This window comes from Pelodiscus sinensis, chromosome 1, assembly GCF_049634645.1.
Source record: "Pelodiscus sinensis isolate JC-2024 chromosome 1, ASM4963464v1, whole genome shotgun sequence".
NCBI classification, from domain to species: domain Eukaryota; kingdom Metazoa; phylum Chordata; order Testudines; family Trionychidae; genus Pelodiscus; species Pelodiscus sinensis.
Window position 1 is genome coordinate 151,272,978 of NC_134711.1, and position 22,221 is coordinate 151,295,198.

The 22,221-nt window shown below is 39.8% G+C and overlaps 1 protein-coding gene across 38 annotated transcripts in view; it reads right to left on the minus strand.

The window, feature by feature from the left end:
* ABI3BP (ABI family member 3 binding protein) overlaps positions 1-22,221 on the minus strand; it is a 323,405-nt gene that overhangs the window by 207,341 nt on the left and 93,843 nt on the right. For all 38 annotated transcript variants that reach the window (XM_075907457.1, XM_075907515.1, XM_075907462.1 and 35 more), the window contains exons 3-4: positions 3,995-4,063; positions 479-611 (exon numbers count right to left, since the gene is read on the minus strand). In XM_075907457.1, coding sequence (XP_075763572.1) covers positions 479-611; positions 3,995-4,063 — 202 coding nt within the window. The remainder of the gene's footprint in view (positions 1-478; positions 612-3,994; positions 4,064-22,221) is intronic.

Genomic DNA, 22,221 nt, shown 5'->3' on the forward strand with positions numbered 1-22,221 from the left:
GTAGTGAAGACATGCTAAATCAATGGCAGAGTGCTCTCCCATCAATTTCCGTACTCCAACTCCCTGAGAAGAGTAAGGTAAGTCATTAGGGATACATCTTCTATCAACACATTACAATGTAGACACTCTGGTAAGTGGTACATTATTCACATGACTAAAGTAGCATAACTTAGACTGATTTACCACTGTAGCGTAGACCTGGCCTGAGATAAGACACAGGCCCTGTGACTCTACAACACAAATGACCTATAGTGAAATCACAAGATCAGCACTTTGGCATATAAGCTCCTGCCTTAATTAGAACTTTAGGCAAGTAAATGCTTGCTAATTGGTGTTTCACAAATATATAAGAGAACCTTTGCTTCAGTGACTCGATGCCCTTGGTAGAATTTGGTCAGCCACTTACCTTCACACCCTTCCTTTAAATGTTAACAAAGCATTGCATTATTATCACTTAACCTGTTTTTTCGTGTATTACCTGTCACTAGCACAGCTACTCGTCGCAGTCCAGTCATGTTGCGGATTGACTAGGATCCCCCAGGACAGGAAGACAGAGTTTGGGGTCAAAGTGCCAACCACCAGTTGGAGCGGCTTTTGAGTCTTGGTCTTACCTATAAAAGAAAAGACAATTCTACTTCTGCTTAGTTCTTCTCTAGTTGGTGGGAGATATTTGTGTCTGGTTGAGACTAAATTCAAATGGAAGGTAGAGTGAAAGAGAATGCAGCCCTTTTTCCATCCTCACTTCTCTTTAGTAATGAAAAATATTCTATTTTCAATTGAATATAGTTCTCCATATCTTCTGTACATGGAGCATTCATAATAATGAGTTTTGCCCAGTGGCATAACTGGTCATGATTTAATGTGGACAGAGTACTTTTCACCAGGACTGAAATAAAACAAAACCTTTCAAAAACTTATTTCACCGAAAATTGGTGGCAGGTCTTGAGAGTGTCTCTGTCTGGTGATGTCTGTCTCTCACCATTCAAATAACTTAACTGCTCATCTCTTACATAAAAGCTCCCATGTAGCTTTGCTCTGAACACAGTGGTGCAAACCTCCCTCTAGAGCCAATCTGTGGAGCATTCCCCTCTGGGGGTGCACAATGAGGTCACCAGAGGAAGAGGAGCCTACAGCCAGATGAGTGGCCAGGCCAGCACCAAGGGAAAACATGCAGGAAGTCCCCGCTGCTCAGGGAGGGATGAGGAAATACAGTGCAACCCCACTCCTGCAGCAGCCTGCTGCTCTTTCCTTCCTCTCTTCCATGACTGCTGCGTACTACCTCTGTTCTACCTTCATACTCTCCCCCGCTGCTGCTTGCACTAGCCCAGGCACCTGACCAGCCACACAGTTCATGTATTTTAAACATTCTGGAGCATCGATGGGCAACCAAAAAATAGGGAGTGGCCCACATGAGTGGGCAACCCGTGGCCCACTGGGGTTCTACCTGCTCCCCCCCCCCACACACAATCCCCGTTTTCCTCCTTCCCCCACACTGGGGTAGTGGAGCCCTGCACTTCCTAGGCCTCTTCCCTCTACTTCCCAGATTTTTTAAAGTGCACAAATTGCTTGATTTGTGCTTCTTCTCTGCTTCTCCCCCTCCCTCCCAGAGCTAGAACACCATGAATGAGCTGTTCACAGCTGGTTAAGCTCTGGGAGGGAGGAGAGGAGCAGGGCTGGAGTGCGAATTAGGCAATTTACGTGCTTCAAATGTATATGGGGGGGAAGAGTGTAGGAAGTGTGGTACTCCAGTGCCCCAGTATGCAAGTGTTGTGTGGGGAGAAGGGACAGACAGGTGGTCCATGGGCCGCAGGTGGAGCCCCACTGGGCTGCAGGTTGCCTACCACTGCACTGGAGCCTGCTGGAGTGAGAGGAACCAGGAACCCTAGTCTGCTCCACTCTGTACTAAGGATGATAAAATGCGATTAATTGACTAGTTGACGGAACTTCCATTGACTAGTCAACTAGTCGATAGGCACTTGCGCATTCCTCCTTTGAAATGTACAAGAGCCCCTGCTGGGGCTACCCCTCTGAAGTTTTTATTTATTAAAGAGCAGCCTTGCTATAATTTGAAATGGAGAAATTTTTATTAATAGAAAAATAATTTTAAATCATTCTAAGAGGTTTCTAAATCTCAAACTCAACCTTTAAATTTCTAAGTAATTATAATTTCTCTTTGAGCTCTGTAAAGTTGGACTCTGGCTTTATAAGTGGCAGACTAGCTTCACCTAATCACACCATCATTGGAGATGAAGGCTGGTATGCAGCATCACAAATGCATGAGATGATATGATCATCATAAAGATTCACTTCTTCCATGAGTTCCACAAGCACTAATTCATATCACTCCAAGAGCAGGGAAAGGGGAAAAATGTATACATTAACTCCACCTTTCCTCACTGTCATCCAATAGATTTTGTCCTTTCTGTTTGTCATTTAAGAGCAGGAAATGTCTCTAATTTGGTTTGTCAAATAAACAAAGCTTTTTCAACAAGAAAACAAGCAACAAGGCTCGAAGGTCAAGGTTGTTATTTTATCAAAATTAGTTCACGCCACCCTAGATAAAAGACATTTGATTGTGACATTGTTTAGTGGGGTAGTGTTATTTTAAGTTATGTTGTTATAAGGTTAAGAATGAGACAATGCAAGTTTCAAAACAGAGTATTCCCACACATCAAGACTGCTTGCATCTGTGTTGTGGCCTAGCCCATTATAAAAAAGTAGGTCAGCTACAAATTTTAGATCAAGATCCAAAATTATTTATACTTAGTGTTTGATTAGTGAGTTTGGTTTAGGTCCATCTCTAATGGGAATGATCCAATTAAAATTCCCCATGACAGAAGCAGCTATTAAAATTAATAGTACTGAGCTATGATTTTAGGCAGCTTATTTTTTAAATGGCATTTAATAGCTTTTTATCAAGTAGAGCAATCTGTTACCAAATATTTTCTACATACATCTAATGGAGAAAAAATATTGCTTCATGCCTGCAAATGCCCAGGCAAAGACAGTAGTCTCCCTCCCTCAAAATATAATGATTAAACAAATTCCACCTGAACATCTCAAGAACTTTAAAAACATTAATCAATTATTTTCCACCAGACCCCTGTGAAAAAGTGTTATCTTCACATTAAAATAAAGAATGAAAGTACTAAACACTGAAGTGACTCGTTAAGGTCACATAGGAAATCTGTAGCAGAGGTCAGAAACAGAATTTAGACCTTCTTATTACCAGAAAAAGCTTTATCCAGAATGCTTTCCTTTCCCTTCAGCAATGTGTATTAGTGATGTTGGTGACACTCTAATAATATATATACAGACTCTTACCTTTATCAATGAAGTGCATTAAAATTTATAAGGAAGATACTTAACAGGCATTTTCAGGAAATTATAAAATATTAAATCTGTCCAACTCAAGTTCAAGAAATACAAATATTATAAAGCAGTACATTTAAAGACAGATGCCTTTGTTTAAAATTATGTATCTAAATTCCACAAGCTAGGATATCTTTTCATTTGCATTTTTGATTCCCATATTTTAGGGAAAAGAAATTAAATAGGTTAAATCTCAGTTTTTGTAACGAGAACTTATTATAAAGGACCTCCAAGAACTGCATCTAGGTTTCTTAATTAGAACAACTCAGTGTTTCTTAAACTGTGTTCCCACGAGACAGTTGGAGGTGTGCCTCGGAGAACAACAATTCAAAATCGCCACCCTTAAAGGGGCAGGAAACCTTTTTTGTTTCTCAATAACTTCCCCCCTGACCCTTTTTTTTTTTTTTTGGCTCAACAAAAAAAAATGCTTGGTGTTCCTTGGTCTTAAAAAGTTCAAGAAACCCTGGCCTAGATGTACATGCCCACCTTTTTGTTTTCATCACACAATTGGGGATTTCACCATCTACATTGAAAAAACTGGTTCTTTCAAATAAACTAAATAAAAACATTATTCTGTCTTCATTTGACTGTACATAGGAAAAATGTGGTAATATTACAGTACCTGAGCAGGTTTTCCTGTGATTTCGAACGGGTGCAGCTCGTACTGTAATCAAGTACCTTGGCTCAGCATCTGGAAATAACAATTAGGTAATCAGTTTAAATTGACAATTTGTTTTTTTTTTAAATGATAAGTTATTCCTGGTGAATAGTGGAATATTAATTAATATTCAACATTTTTTGTATTTTTTTCAGGCTATGGCCAAATTTACCTTCTACTTTATTCACTGATAATCCAGAAGCATTCTAGGTACTATCAGAGATGTTTATAAAAACAAGACACACCCCTAAATTTAAAAAAATTACAATCTAAGATGAGACATTACAAAACAGAGAGGAAGTAGGGAACTAGGTGATGGAATCCAAATACAACGCCCCTCTGCCATGTACATTGGACAAATTGGGATATCTCTACACAAAAGAATAAATGGATACAAACGAGACTTCAAGAATGGTAACATTCAAAAAAACAGCAGATGAGAACTTCCATCTCCCTGGACACAAAGAAACAGACTTAAAAGTTACCATTCTTGAACAGAAAAAACCCTTTAAAAACAAACTGGAGTGTGAAACTGCTGAACTTGAATTCATATGCAAACCTGACAACATCACGGTTGGTCTGAATAGGGACTGGCTATATCATTACAAAAAGTTATTTCCCCCTTTAGGTAGTTTCTTGTTCTTATCAATTGTTGGAAGTGGTTCCATATCCACCCTGACTGAATCAGGCCAGGTCTATACTTCTAGGGAAGATCGGCTTACATATGCAATTCCAGATACATAAATAATATAGCTGGAGTTGACATACCTTAAGCTAAACTTCAGCACTGATCCTACAGCGGGGAGGTCAATGGGAGAAACAGTTCTGTTGACTTTGCTTATTCCTCGCAACAGCACAGAGTACAGATGCTGCCAGGGTACCCGCAGCATTCAGTTTACTTTGGTCTTTACTAGAACCGTGAAATCAAAACACTGGAAGATCGACCGCTGCAGCATCCATGTTCTTGTATGTGTGGAAGTGGCCTTCATCTCATTAACACTGATCTTGCTCATAGTAACGTAACACTCCCATCCATGTATGTATATAGAAATTCCTGCCATACTGAAGCTTCCACTTCATGCATCTGACAAGGTGAGCTGCAGCCCACACAAGTGTATGCCCTGATAAATCTGTTAGTCTTTAAGGTGCCACAGGATCCCTTGATTTTGCTGAAACAGACTAACATGGCTACCTCTCTGATACATGTAACTAGTTTCTCTAATGTATTAAGCTTACCTTGTGTGTTCTGTTTTATTTTGCTTAGTAACCTACTTTGTTCTGTGTTTTTATGACCACTGAAATCTTACCTTTATACTTAATATAATCACTTTTGTTTATTAATAACCCCACTGTATCTTAATTAAAATAAAATGAACACAGTAAAGTTAATTTGGTTTAGCACTATCTGCATTAGGAATCTGAATCTAATTTAAGAAGATAAAATTTAAATTCATTTGAATTAACAGATGCACATTTTCAGCATATTCAAAACATCAATCATAATCAATGATGTAATGAAAATAAACTGAAACTGATGCAAAATTTAATTCATTCCACAATTTGAAACAAACCATTTTTGATGTTTGCAAATTATTATAAGAAAAATTATGGCACTGATTTTACTTAAGAATCCCAAAGCTGTTTAAACCATTAGTTCATTAAACACAACAGGCCTGCAAGATAGATATTATTAATATGAAATTTTACAGGTGGGTAAACCAAGAGAGATTAAGGCCTTACATTTTCAAAAGACTATTTTTTGGTGCCCGGTTCCAGATATTAAGTGCCAAGATTTTCCACCTGTAGCTCCCACTGAAATCAACTAGAATTAAGGGTTTAGCACTTTTGAAAATCAGCCCATGGATTTCTTAAGTTGGGCAACCAAAAATGGGTGTCCACAATTAGTGGGCACTTAAATTACTTGCCTGAGAACATGCAGTGTTGTTGTAGCCATGTTGATCTCAGGTTATCAGAAAGACAAGGTGGATGAGGCAGTATCTTTTATTGGACCAACATCTGTTGGTGAGAGAGACAAGCTTGCAAGCTACATAGAGTTCTTACAAGCTCTTTTTCAGGCTCAAAAAATGTATGAAGAGTTCCTTTTCCCAGACCTGAAAGTTCTGTGTAGGTTGAAAGTTTGTTTCTCTCACTAATAGAGCTTCATCCAATACAAGATATTAGCTCACTGACTTCGCTTAAGATCACATAGTTACTGTCTGAGCAAGACAAAGAATAGCAGGTCTGAGCCCCAGGACTCTGGTCAATTCAATACAGATTATATAATAAAATATTCCCTTGGACCAAGAGTTTGCAACTTGTGTGCCTAATAGGACTACAATCATATTTCAAGACGTAAATGAATGACATGATTTTCAAAACTTTCTTGGAAGCTGTGGCGGAGATTAATGAAAACCAAGCTACTTTTGTAGAGGTGCCTAAAAACTGGATGTAAAGGGCACCAAAAACCTTGAAAATAATGACTTGGTTTTCTTGTTCTACCAACTCAATCCTCTACTGGATATTCAAGTAAGTGTGAGATCACATTGCCCTCTCTTCTTGAACAAAGTGCCTTGGAACTTTTAACAATCATGAACTTCTTTTTAAGTCTTGCCTTACAGTGCATTGGCTCATGAAGAGCAAATATTGCTTCTTGGAATGCAACACATGTCACATATTTTTATTAATAAAAGGCCTATTGGCTGTCTGAAATATATTATCTAGGCTGATTAGAGCTGCCAGTTTTCCCCGGCTATTTCCTGAAGCAGCCTGGATTAATCCTGGGGGGTCCCCCGCCCAAATACTGAGCAGACAAAAACCTGTTTAAATTGCTGATTAGATGAGAGCATCACATAACAGATGTGGGTTACCATAATGAAGGGTTTATTCAAAAAGCATAAGCTTCTTCCACCCACCTTCACTTTATACACCAAAGATCACAACATAATGTTTATAAACAGTTGTTGGTTTAATAATGTGTTTTTGTTCTATATCTGAAATCTGTTCTCAGAAAAAATGTGCTATGTTGGGCGTTGTTCATTGACCCTTCATGGAGGTTGGCAAGGACTCTACATGTGAAAAATAGAGCACTTCCTCATTTTCCAATGACCTCACCATTTCCCTGATAACACTATATAAAAGGAAGCACTTTTAAAAAATAAGAGGATTTTTTGGTACACTGAATCAGTTGTCAGACATTAAAGCCAAAACTACTAAACTAAATTTTATTATGTTCATTCTTATCAAGATCAGTGATTATGAAACTAGAACAATTTAAATCAGACAGTAAAGTTCATGTTGCAGTCCAGACGCAACACTAAAATCCAGGTTTAACCTGAGCTCACAAAATGTATTACAATACAGAAATATACTTGGGAGAGGTTATGAAGCAGACCCAAACATTTTACTGAATATGTTACTAATAGATGTCGATCCAACTTGCTCTTAAATATCTCCAGTGATGGAGATTCCACAACCTCCCTAGGCAATTTATTCCAGTGTTTCACCACCCTGACACTTGGGAAGTTTTTCTAACATCCAACCTAAACCTCCCTTGCTGCAATTTAAGCCCATTGCTTCTTGTCCTATCCTCAGAGGCCAAGGAAAACCATTTTTCTCCATCCTCCTTGTAACACCTTTTTAGATACTTAAACTGCTATCATGTCCCTTCAGTCTTCTCTTTTCAAAACTAAACAAACCCAATTCTTTCAGTCTTCCCTCACAGGTCATGTTTTCTAGACCTTTAATCATTTTTGTTGCTCTTCTCTGGGCCTTCTCCAAATCTTTCTTGAACTGTAGTGACCAGGACTGGACACAATACTTCAACTGAGGCCTAATCAGTATATTATTTATTATCATATATTGTTTATTTTAATTAATTTTTTGTATGAATGTGTAAAGAGCTAATCAGAATAGTATATAAGTTTTGTCGTCAGCATTCCCTCAAAGTTCAACGATGATGACTCATCCAATAAAATGATAGCCATTTATCACAGGTGGATCCAATCCAGGATCTACAGATCTTATCTGCCAGATATTGGGCAGACAGTTCCCAGTCAAAGGGGCAGATCTAGATTATTAAATTGGGCTGTAGTACATTCTTTCCTCCCTTCCCATTTCCCTGTTTCCTGTTTTTTTGCTTAGATCTCAAAATACTAGCCTCCTTTCCACAAAGTCTTTTCTAATTTGGTCAATCAAGCGATGGGGTTTCCCATGACGATGAGCAATACTGACAAATTCATGTTGGGTGTCTTGATGGGTGTGCTGGAAGTGCTTTTATAGCCCACACCTGAACTGTTGACCATGGGTCTGTTGTGAGAACATTATCCGTTTTAGGAATTGATTTTTTTGCATTTGAAGAATATGAGTAGCCCAACAAAGGTGGCAGAGGATCATGGTGTCAATGTTGGATGCTCTGGCTCGGAATAGAACACTGATATTGGTGTATCAGTCATCTCACTTGCTCTGAAGGGCTACGAAGACAGCATTGATGGTATTTTTCAAGAACCTAGAGGTGTTGACTGTACGTGACCTAGGTTTTGGCATATGAGAACAGAAATAAAAATTAGGGCTGTCAATTGACATGCATTAACTCCTGTGATTAACGCAGTCTAGAATTAACACATTAACGTTAATGCTGCTCTGCCCCTTTGAACTGCTACTGCAGCACTTAAAAGTAGCATCACAACGCAGAGCCTGGGATCAACTGGGTATTCCCCAGCCAACCCCAGGCTCCAGTACCCCTTTGAAATGCACAGAGGTGGCGTTTCAAAGGGGCACCCAACTCACAGCTGAGCCGGAGATCAGCTGTGCAGAGGCTACCCCTTAGAAACATCGCCTCCGCATATTTCAAAGAGACAGTGGAGCCTGGGGTCAGCTGGGGACTCCTCTATTGATCCCGGGCTCTGTGCAGCGTTTCCCCAGAACCCAGGATCAGCTGGGGACTCCCTAGCTGACCCTGAGGTTCTAGGAAAATGCTGCGCGAAGCCCAAAATCAGCTGGGAATCACCGGCTGACCCTGGGCTCCCCTTTGAAACGCGTGCAGAGGTGGCATTTTAAAGGGGCAACCCTGGAGCCCGGGGTCAGCTGGGGAGTCCCCAGCAAATCCTGGGCTCTGAGAGGCAGCGGAACTCGGGGTCAGCTGGGGAAGAGCCCAGGATCAACTCGGCAATCTCCAGCTGACACCTATCTCCACAGCAGCGCTTTAAAGGGGCAGCTGAGGAGCCCAGGTGATCCTGGGCTCCCGGTGGCAGTGGAACCTCAGCTTCTGGAGTAATGCCACACAGAGCCCAGGATCAGCTGGGGAGTCCCCAGCTTACCCCAGGCTCCATGGCTGCCCCTTTGAAACGCCACCTTGGGGTGTCAAAGTGACAGTGCCGCCCAGCTGTGTGGTGCTGCCTCTTTCAAGTAGTCCTCCCTCCCACCTTTGCTACCTCTGTCTATTTTGGTGGGTATTCAAATTCACAGGAGAATTCTCCACACTGCCTCACAATTGAGAGTCAAATGCTTTCATGAGGTTGATCAAGGCCATGTAAAGAGACTGATGTTGTTCGTGGCACTTTTCCTAAAGTTGGCAGGCAGTGAAGATCATGTTGATGGCACCTTGAGGTAATCCAAATTCACACTGTGATTCTGGGAGGATTTTCTTGGACAAGGGGAGCAGCAAGTTGAGGAGGATTCTAGAAAGAATCTTTCCAGAAGTGGATAATATGGTGATTCCTTGATGCTTTCTACAATCCCATCTGTGACCTTTCTTGAAGATGGTCATGATCATCATGACAGCCATAAAGTTAGCTGGGATTTCGTTTGAATTCCAAATCTTGAGAATTAAGATGCAAGTTCATGAGCCCATTTTTCTCTCCCTTCATTCAATATTTCAGCAGGAATTCCATCAGGTCTAGATGCCTTATCGTTTTTCAGCTATTTGATGAAAGCTGTCTAATAAGCCACACACTTAAATCGATAAACTTAGCCTTCAATATTCCTATAAGATAGCGAAATATTATCCCATTTTACAGATGGAGAATCAGAAATGTAGAAAGGAAGGATGACTTGCTCAATTTCACACAGTGAGTCTATTGCAGATTCAGGATTAGACATCAGAGTTCTTGACTCCTAATCTTATGCTGTAATTTAATGTTTCTCCCATTTGAGTGTGAAAGCTTTTGAGTTTTCACACAGATAAATTGTTGGCTTCTATATTGCTGATAAGCATACTGTCACTTACCCGGGAACACTCCCCTCGATGGACATTCTGCAGACTGCTTTGTTTGGATCTAAACAGTAGGACCCGGCATGCTGCTAGTCCCACTGAGCCTGGATAGCATGCAGGCACTGTTTCTGGTCCAGGGCTCTCAGGCTAGGTCTATATGTGGCTGGCTGGTGTCAGCTGACTCATGCTCACAGGGGTCAGTGCTGCTGGGCAGTTTCACAGCTATGTAGACATACAAGCTCAGGCTGGAGTCCAGACTCTGGAACTCTCTCACCTCACAGGAAGCCTACACAGGAATGAAATAGCCCCACAGCCCAAGCTCCCTGAGTCAGAGTTGGCTGGCACAGGACAGTCACAAGTGTTTAGCTGTTGTGTACACGTATCCTCAAATTCAGTCCTGTGGTACAGATGTCCAGACTAGTTCCCCCCTCTGGGAAGTGGGATGTTGCAGTCCAACTGCCCTAGCCCCAAAAGTTCAGTGCCGAATCCCCAAATATCCCCAATAGTTTCGTCTCCCCAATTACATTTACTCCTCAGGGACATCTAACAGTTGCAGCAATGAATTCTGAAGAGTTACAAAGTAACCTCTTAAACACATCTGTGCTCATCAGATGGAATGAGTTTTACTCACAAAAGCTAATGGTACAATATATTTTTGTTAGTCTCTAAGGTGCCACAGATCTACTCGTTGTTCTTAAACACACGAACACTTTATTCCTAGAAGAAAGCTGAGACATACAAATCCATCAAAACCAACAAAACCTGCATGCAAAAATATCCCTTCCTGTGTCCTCACTTCTCTGAAAGCCCTTGGGGGTGTCTGACAGCCCCTTTCTCTCCTCTGTTCAAACTTCATATTTTCTATGCCCCTGAAATAAGCTCCCTGGCTGGGTAGCCAAATGATTGAACCACTTAATGCAGTGTACAAACAAAAGACAGGAATATGCAGCACTTTAAAAACTAAAAAGATGGTTTATTAGGTGATGAGCTTTCATGGGCCAGACCCACTTCCTCAGATCAAATTGTGGAAGAAAATTGGCATGACCATATATACCAAAGGGATACAATTAAAAAAAAAGTGAACACATAAAATTGACAAATCAGATTTTAGAATGGGAGGGAGAGGGGGAGATTAGTGTCTATGGGCTAATGATATTAGGAGTGATAATTGGGGAAGCTATCTTTGTTAAGGCCCATTTGTAAAGTGTCAAATTTAAGCATGAAACAAAAAACAGGACTATGTAGAACTTTAAAGATTAACAGGATGGTTTATTAGGCGATGAGCTTTCATGAGCCAGACCCACTTCTCCTATAGACAAGCACCTAACCTCAAGACGATTCTTACCAACAACCACAGGACATACCACCCTAATACCAACCCTGGAACTTTCCCTTGAAACAAACCCCGTTGCCAGCTTTGTCCACATATTCACTCTGGTGATACCATTATTGGACCTAACCAATTCAGTTATAAAATCAAGAACACATATTCCTGCGTTTATTTATGCCACATGTTTATGCCATCATGTGCCTAAAGTGTCCGTCTGCTATGTACATTGGACAAACGTCTCAGACACTTCGCCAAAGAATCAATGCACACAAAACAGATATTAGACTGGATCACAAAGAAAAAACAGTTTCTTGCCATTTCAACCAAAAAGGGCATTGTCTCAAGGACTTAACTACCTGCATCCTGCTTCAAAGACATTTTAACACCAGACTTGAAAGAGAATCCTCTGAACTGTCATTCATGCTTAAATTTGACACTTTACACCTAGGTCTCAACAAAGAAACTAATTATCTTACCCATTACAAAGATAGCTTCCCCAATTATCACCTCTAATATCATTAGCTCACAGACATTTACCTTCCCTCCTCATATCTCCTCTGTTCTGAAATTTGATTTGTCCTTTTCATATGTGTTCATTTTTTTGATTGTATCCTTTGGTAGATATGGTCATGCCAATTTTCTTCCACTATTTGATCTGAGGAAGTGGGTCTGTCCCATGAAAGCTCATCACCTAATAAACCATCTTGTTAGTCTTTAAAGTGCTACATAGTTCTGTTTTTTGTTTCAGCTAGACCAAACTAACACGGCTACATTTCTATTCCAAATTTAAGCATGAATGACAGTTCTGAGATTTCCCTTTGTAGTCCGGTGTTAAAGTCTCTTTGAAATAATATACATGTAGTCAGGTCGTTGAGACAATGCCCAGTCTTGGTTGACAAGAAACTAGCATCCAGTTTAAATACATTACATCTCACTATTGCTTTCTGGGTAACTGTCAGCAATCTTATTTACATTAGTTCCTTGGTATACTCTTGATGTACATTAAGGACAGCTACATTATTCAGTTGTGTCTACTCCACCGATGATTAGAAATAATTTTTGAGTCTTCAAGTTCTATCTGGGGTTAGGGCATGCCCTGTGAGCAGATATCAGGTACAAAATTATGGCTTGTGGATAGTGAGAACCCACTAATTTTTTTGAGCGTTGGCGCACCCATGGAGTTGATGCCTGTGGCTACAAATTAATATAGATGCCCAAGCCCTACATTAATAAAGTTAGTAACTGCTAACCCAAATTCAACTCATACTGGGTTTACATTGCAGAGTAGAGAGAGGATGCAGTGGATTCCCAGGGGATAAGGAGTGGGGGTATTGGGAGCAGGGGGCACAGGAGGCGGTTAGGGAGCAGGGAGGTTGGATAAAGGGCGTGGGGTCCGGAGGGGCAGAGAATAGGGGTGGTTTGATAGGGGGTGGGAGATCCTGGGGGACAGTCAGTGAGCACAGAGGTCAGATAGAGTGTGGGGGCTGGCTGTTTGGGGAGGCATCATCTTCTCTAGCCTTCCCTATCTGGCTCTCCATAATTTCTGAACCCTGATATGACTCTTTGGCCGAATAGTTTGCCCATCCCTGTCTAGATAATAGTAATTCCTGCTTGGAGTGCAGGGGACTGAACTAGAAAACCTCTCAAGGTCCCTTCCCATCCTATGATTCTATTAAGGCGGTCTCTTTTAAGAATCCAAAATGTTATAATCACCCTGACTCTGTTTATACACAAACTGTCCCAATGGCCAAAGCTGTTAACAGCACAGAAGTTACCACGTGTTTGCACAAACACTCCCAAATTCAGACTGAAGTTGCTCTGCAAATCCATAAGATGACCAGGGTCAAAAACACACATATGGAAGTAAAGTTCAAAAAAGTGTCATAATACATTCTAGCACTAACATATTTTTCATAGTTAAATTCTTCTGGGAAACTATGGACTAAGTCTGGGTTCACGCCTGTTCACTAGGACCAGAGATGGGATTAAAGCCTTGGCTCTGATGAAACAGCCAAACTCTGACAGAGGAAAAACAAAATCTCCCTTCTAAAACAGGGCTGTAATTCTGTGAGCTGTACTATAAAGTGAGATCATTGTCAATAACTGGGAAATTACAGAGTAAGAGCATATGACCTTTTCCAGGAATATATAAGGACTAGACCTCAGCTTGGATGCAACAACAGATTTCTGATCTCAGGAAAACATTTCCCTTGAAAATGGAACATGTTTATTAAATAGCCAAAATACTAAATAATAGAGAGACAATTAAAAATAGCTTGAAAAATTATACAAGACATTAATGAACCAGCTACTACCTGCCAGAATCAAATAGATTCAGGCTCAGAGAAAATGGGTTATATCTAAGGGCTTGTCTGCACAGGAAGTTACTATGCAGCAAGCCAGGGTATGAATCTGTAGTGCACCAGCTTGCCCCACGGTAACATCCCTCAAGGCTAGTCTCTGGCACAGCTACTATGGGACCAGAACATCACTACAATATAATCTTTATTACTGTTAAGGGGTTATCCAATCTCTGTATTTTGAAAACCCAGTTTGAGGACTGAAGTTAAGGTGATGAATTGGGTTTCCCAAAGGCTCCTTTTTCTACAATCCCTACAATTCTGCAAGTAAAGTATTGTCCTGAAAGTGATCCTTTCTCTCTGGAAATACTCACAATTACTAACAGAGTAGAACCAAAAGGAGAAAAGTTGGATATCTTCTCCTTCTGAGACGTACTTGGAGGGGAAACAAAATGGAGCCATCTGGTCCCTTACTCTACAACTACTCCTCCCTCCAGAACCAGAACTATCATCCTTCCGGCATTGGGGAAGGGACACCAGGCTTGCCCTTTCTCTTGATACTGCCACATCTAGGCTATCACTAGACTACTTCCCTCTTTCGAAAGAAGGATGTAAATTAGACATATTGAAATTGCAAATGAAGCCGGGATTTGACTTTCCCATACTTCATTTGCATAATTGCGTCATGCCTTTTTTTTGAAAAATGCTATTTCGAAAGTGAAACCGCGGTCTAGAAACCTTGTTTTTTGAGGAGTACAGGATCTTTCAGAAAAGGCTTTTCTTTTTGAAAGAACCGCTTCTAGACCACGGTTTCACTTTCAAAATAGCGTTTTTCAAAAAAAGCCGTGATACGATTATACAAATGAAGTGCGGGAAATTCAAATCCCGGCTTCATTTTCAATTTCAATATGTCTAATTTACATCCCTCTTTCGAAAGAGGAATATAGTTTAGATGTACCCCTAGTGGAATGGGGGGGGGAAAGCAGGGAGGGACAAAAGAAGGGGCAGAGTTGTGTGGCTCAAGGAGGCTTCAGCTCGGACTTTCAAACTCTATAGAACATTCTGAGAACAGAGAACACAACGCTATAAGACAAAAAAAACACTGTCCTTGTGCTAAGGCAAAACTTGGGTTTAAATCCAGCATAGTAAACAGAAGCTGCCTGCTGTCAAAGAGATCACGTAGATAGATGTTGGAATTTAAGTCTATGAAATGCAACACAAACAATATCACTCTCTTGGTCATATTTAGTATTGTTTTCTTAGTCATTCTTCACATCCACGTATGGCATTTTCCATGCTAACAACATAGAATTCAATTCTTTCATGGTTCTCTTAGACATAGTCTGCAGATCCACAGGGGACACTGTTGGGTCACAGGTTGAAAACCACAGACTTAGACACAACAAATCCTTCTTCTTTCCAAGGGATTACAGTCCATTCTAACCCTATGGTTTTATGATTTTATTCAATGACTCATTCCCTTAGTGAACTAAAGCCTGGATCAAATGTTAAACACAAATATTCAGTTTTCACTAGAAACTCTCAATATTTAACATGCTACTATAAAGAAATGAGCAAATAATTCATAAGAAATAATATTTTTGCCACTTTTGGTCATGGAATATCTGTAATAAGATCAACATTTGCATTGACTGCAAATATTCAAAATTCAAGCTCTGTTGTTTTCAGTTTGATCAATTAAATTACAGGATGTTGTTTCTGCTATTCGGTTAGAGAAAGCTTGTAAGTCCTGAAATACTTCTCAACATGAATTTAAAATTTAATTTCTACAAATCTCATGTGTGTGATTGAAATTTGTCTTCTGTGAATTTTTTCCAATGAAATTTAATCTCTCAATTGTTCACAAACAAATAAGTACAAGAGAGGCATTAATGCAGCCAAAATGAATTAATTTTTAAAATTCAAACAAATATTCACTTTTCAAAAATGTTTTTTGCGAGCTCTTCTAGTAAATGAATACTGGCATGAAGAGGAAAATGCTTGGCAGGATTATGCCTAGTCCTTCAGCCTGAACAGAATAAAACTGGGATAATTAGATGGCTTGTCCAAACAAAGAACATTCTGTACAAATGTAAGAACTTAACAGCTCTGGGCTGTTATATATAATGCTGCCAAGTCTCCAGTCAGCAGGTGCTTGGAATGTCTCTCCATTTATTGTAACTCTGGTGGGAGCACCCTTCCTCTATTTAACAGGAGACCTACATTCACCATTTCATTAGCTCGCTCCATAATGCACCCGCCCCCGAAGTCTGAGACCTTACTTACCAGTGGACCTCCCTCACCCTCTCACCTGACATGGAAAAGAAATTTGGGGCACGTGTGGAAGGCAGTTAGATTGTAGACTGATTCTTGCACCAAACTATGGGTGTTTTTTTCCTTCTGATGTTTCTCGAAGCTTTAGCTGAACCCTCCTCCCCTCCCCCCACAGATTTGTTTAATTTATGTGAACAGTCATAAAGTAACTTGTGAATCTGGATGCATGATGACATTTTGATAAATCCCATTTTTTTCTTGAGAAATATATTCAATCTTTTTGGCCAATGACCTCAGAGTTCCATACTTACAGCTAGTGCTAGCTAAAAAGGAAAAAAAAAGGTGTGAACATTTGTTTGAATTTTTACTGTTGACATTTGAAAAACTGAATCACTATGAAGCTGTTTGAAGAAATATAAAACATAACTATTTTGTCAAAAACCTAATTTCAGAAATTTCAATCAATCAGCTCCATTTACACGATGTCTTCTGCCACTATCAAATTGTCACAAGTTTTCAAGTCCCTAAATGAAAAAATTTGGTTGCAGACATGGCCGATAATAAATGTGTTTTCAAACAGCTAAGGGCTTCATTACCTTTATGTTAGGAACCAGCAAACAATACAAGACAAGATTTCAGTCTTACTGCCCATTCTTTTCATGTTCTCTTTCATTTCAACAACTCTGCAGTTTCCCTACAATCTCCATGAAGCATCAGAATTTATCCAAGTTCAGTTTGCAGATCTGCTACAGATTTACGCTTAGTGCCAGCTCTGTAATAGGCTTCCTGTGTGGCTTTTAGCAAGGCACTCAATTTTTTTGTGTGAGCCTTAGTTTCCTAGCTGTAAAACTACTTCTCTGCCAAGCTCTGTCTCTCTCATCTGTATAGATTGTAGGCTCTTTAGCAGAGGCACTATCCAGTGCCAAGCGCAATGGAGCCCTGATCTCTCCTTGTGCCTCTATGCTCTATTATAGTACAACTTATAAATAATTAAAAGAGATACTGATAGAAACCACCCATTGACTGCTTAACATTTATCATCATAGCCCCCATGTTCAGTTACTTAATAATAAACAATAGTCACAGCAACAGTGTCCTGGTAAATTTTGCTTTCACGTGGCATAGTCTATTAAAGACTGAATCCTTTTCCAAGACCTGGTGATCAGGAGGGCTGCAAAAGAGATGCTGGTAACTAACTGAACTGCCTCACTTTCTGCAGGTTCTTATTTATAAAAGACACCTGAAGAACTCAAATGACTTGTTCCCACATAGACCAATCTAGAATTAGAAATAAGAATGAATGTCCAAATAATCCCATGCCTGATTCTGTCTTAGTACAGCGGATCTCATATTGATAACTGTTCCTGTTTAGCAAACTACAAAAAAACCTTGGCTGTGCAAGACAACGCCAACCACTTGTCATGCCATTGTAGATGCTCTTACTTGATGGTGGAGCGGTTTGCTCAACTCAGAATGCCCACTGCTGAACATGAAGCAGGCAGAAAAGTAAATCACCAAGGCCACACATTGAGATTTCATTGTTGGTATAAGGAAAAAAAAGATGAAGGTCCCAATACTAAATGCACGAAGCACTAGACTTTGGGACATTTTATGTTAGTATACTATACTATATTCAGTACTGGTTTCCCTCACTCAGTTTAATAGTCAAGTATCAGCTTCTGCTCTCTTGGAATACACACCTCCAGATCAGCTGCTAGAAGTGGGCCTCATCCTCCTTGATTGGATCCACCTCGTCATCTCCAGCCTGATCCTGGCCTGCATATTTATACCTGCCTCTGGAAATTTCCACTACATGCATCTGACGAAGTGGGTCTTTGCCCACGAAAGCTTATGCTCCTACACTTCAGTTAGTCTATAAGGTGCCACAGGACTCCTCGCCGCTTTTGTCAGTTTAATAGCACGCACATTCACCTATCTTGGTATAGTCACTCACGGCAGTAAATTATCATTATCTGAACTCAAGCAATTTCCCATAGTTCATTTAACAGACATTTCTGACATCGAAGTACTATTTGTTCTGCTATATATCTCTACAACATAGTACTGTTTAAACCTTGCAAAGACTACAAGGCAGCATGTAAGAGTCACTGTAAACTAATCAGGTTCCTGCCACTGAATAAATCACTGCCACATCCTAATAACACAGGCCAATATTTATTTTCTTCATTATCTTACCTGCTACGCTATGACTTTTATTATACATGCCAATGTCACTGCAAAACTCTAGCAAGTGTCTTAAAATTCAAAGTGTAAGTTTAAAAAAACCATTCCATTTTAATGAAGCCCATGTTTAGTTAAAGGAGTTCAGTTGTAATGGATAATATGAAACCTACAATAAAACAACAATATATATAATCAGCTAGTTCAAGGAACTGGCATTGGGAAACCAAAACAAAAGCTCAAGAGGACATAGATATTAACAAACTGAATATGAAATACTGTCAACAACTGATTATATGCCCTGGAGAATGTTGCAGAATTCCAGCCATATGTTTTGCCTGCAATCAGTAAGGAAATTTGTAAAAGAAAATGAGTATTTTAAGCAATAATCTGCCCACCCAGGGCATAAAAAACAATTTCTTCTTGTCTTTCAGAATTTCAAAAACAAACAAACCTAGTACTGAGGTGCAAATCAAAATACCACAAATTTACGGTCATGATGAAGATTATGTTTTGTGCCGTCTTCTGTTTTTTTTTGTCTTGGTGCTAGAATTGTTGTCTATTTTGAAATGTTTAAACATACCACATTAGACAAAACAATTAACTAGTATTTAAACTGTATTTAAAAATGCAAATGTTGCATAAGAGTAAAGGTCAAGAAACAGAAAAACATCCATAGGTTGTAAAGACACATTGAAAAAAAATGCATGCGACACAAAATTTAGTTATAAGTATAAACAAGTTTAAAGCACAAAGTAAAACTACAAAAAAAATATGTAAAGACATTGGTTTCTTAAAAAAAAAATCAGTAATAATTGGCAAATCTTAATCACCTTTCAGCAGCCAAGTCCAGAGAAGTTCACTCAGGTATTATGAAACTGAATTTAAGAAAATTAAGGCCATTACAACACCTTACCTAATTACTAAAAGTCTAGTTAAGGTATTATTGCCCTACACTAAAGGTTATTGCATTTGCTTGTTAGCCAGGAGGGAAGGACAGCCTAAAGCAAAGGCATCCAAAAACTGCTTTGTATTGAACTGTTTTGTGTAAAACTGAACTAAAGGTTAACATATTGGATGCTGCTAACACAACGGTAATAGGTATTGTAGATGTTATTAAATAAAAAAAATATTTAAAATTAAAACCACAAGCCCAAAGTGCTTCTCAAAACATTGCTTTAAATAGGAGCATAAGATTTAGCCAGTTAACTGAGAAGCTCAAGCTTTTTAGTTCCTATTAATGGTTCAATGCCTGCAGGCCCAGCGGTACTGGCATCTGCTCTCTTACTTACAGCCCCTGCCATCTGCTCTGCCCACTTTCCACATATGAAGTGTTCTGGGTCCACTGTCCAACTGGCAGAACCGTCCACAGAAGACCTGTTCAGTCAGCAGAGGTGCAGACCTGCTGCTGCCCTAACTTTTGGCAGCAGTTAGGCTAAGGATCAAGGGGCTGTTTGCAGCCATCTTGTCTTTTTTCTCTCCTACCTTCCATTCAAGTTGTACTGAGTTGTGAGATAAATACAGCTTAGGATCTACCCTTCAGGTAATGCTATATACTTATGTGGGAATTTACAATACAGAAGATATTTTTCATTTAAAAAAAAATCAGCCCTGTAGGACTGTAAAATAACTAGGTAAATAGGGTTATGTAAAATAACCATCTCTTTAACCTGAAATGCCCGAGTTAACACAATTACAGCAAATGTTATCTTTAAATGCAATCAGATAAACACGCAGAATCTGCAGAGTACACTAATTGCCTATAGCAAATTTTGCAGCTGGTTTCTTTCTTGCTGTTTGTAAGAAAGATGTTTGCCTAAAGTCACAGAAGCTAGTGTTTAAAATTACAGCATATTGTTCTTTTCATACCATTATATTTATTCCTCTTAACTTTTAAGTGTTGCACTGCAATTAAGAAGTCTCACCAGATTATATTACAGTGTACATAGCTTGAACTTGTAAGAAATGTATATGGGCTCTCTTTGTTTTGTTTTTTTTTTAAACAAAAGGTCCTCCCCAATACTTCGGCATAACAAGACAGTGACACAGAGAAGGTCACTGACTTGGTGCTCTCTCTCTCTATTTTTATATATATCGAGAGAGAGAGAGAGAGAGAGAGAGAGAGAGAGAGAGAGAGAGAGAGAGAGAGAGACACACACACACACACACACACACACACACAGACAGAATAGCACATTACATTCCAGGCTATAAATGTCATAGGTTTTATCTTAAAAAAAAAAAAAAAATTCACCGGAGCAGGATTTTGCTTGTGTAAAAACAATGGCTTCTGTGGAATTCTAGGATACTGCTGGATACTCTGATATACTGCATAACTCAGAGCTTCATCTCACAAGAAGCTACTAGTCTTACACATTAAAACTATTCAAAATACATTACTAAATGCAATATGTCACAGCTGAAGTCCACGTTTACCACAGACTCCATGAGTTCATATGATTTTACACAGCACTGTGTAGCAACAATAATATTCAATGGAAACACGTTAGGAGACCTACAGAAGGCTACATTGCTTTTTTTTCCCCACCCAAGGACCTCAGTACTTTACAAACATCAGTTAAGCCTCAGCATGCCTGAAATTTAATTACAGAAGGCATTATTTGCAGACATTATACAAAGAGTCTAATTCAGACTTGTTACCCAACTCCACTGAAGTCATATAATTTAAGTGTCTTTCCAGAAAATCAGTGACAGAATCAGAAAAAAAGACCTCAGGAGTTTGATTCTCACCTTTATAGCAGTCAAGCTTTTGCTGTAGTGTCCCTGAGAGGAAAGGACTTCACACCTTTTGAAATCCAGGTCGTCCCCCCCCCCATCTGTTTACTTTTAAACAAATCATTACATTCCTCTCCCATAACAAAGGAACACCCTCTGTTTCATTTTTGTTCTACAGTTGTATTATGAAATCGCTGCAAGCACCCAGAATCACAGAAGTAGGGGTACTTTAAGAATATCAGTACAGTTGTACCTTTTTCCCATAACCATTCAAGTATTCTGATATAGTAATGAGGCAGACTTCAAGGACAGAAAGGATTAGTATAATCACCTAGTCCAGGGTAGGGATGTAAAATCCTGGTTAGGTCGTTAGGAGGAAGTTACTCACCTTGTGCAGAACGATGGTTCTTCGAAATGTGTGTCCCTATGGGTGTTCCACTCAGGTGTCAGTGTGCCCTTGCACCTGCCATTGGAGATTTCTAGTCTAGCAGTGCCTCCCATGCCGTGCATGCTCAGTCACCATCTCGCAATGTTGTCATCCATTAGCTGCAGGCATGGCATGGGTTCCCCTGTTCCTTTTCTTCCAGAAATCCTATAACTGACTCTTAAATAAATAGAGGGGAGGAAGGGAGGGTAGTGGAACACTCACAGGGACACACATCTCAAAGAACCATACTGCAAAAGGTGAGTAACTTCCTCTTCTCCTTTGAGTGGTGTTCCTGTGACTGCTTCACTCCGGTGTCTAGAGAGCAGTATTCGCTGCCTGTGAAGGTGGGCTTTGGAGGCATATATGAGAGGAGGCAAGGACTATGTCACCCAGAGAGAAGGCAGGTATTGGTCCTTGCTACAATACATAATGCTGTGCAAAGGAATTACATGGGGACCATTTGGCTGCCTTGCAGATGTCAACAAGGGGCACATTTTGCAGAAAAGAAGTCAATGTGGCCATCGCTCGTGTGGAGTGCACACTCTGAGGTGGAGTCATTTCAGAGTCTGTAATATGTATTTATACAGTTTGCTATTCACTTCAAAATAACCTTGTGCGAAGACAGCTGTTCCCCTGTGGGGACTGGGCATAGAAATAAAAAGTCTGTTTGACCTTCTGAATTGTTTGGACATATCTATACAGAATGCAACAGCATGTCTTGCATCCTAGTTATGT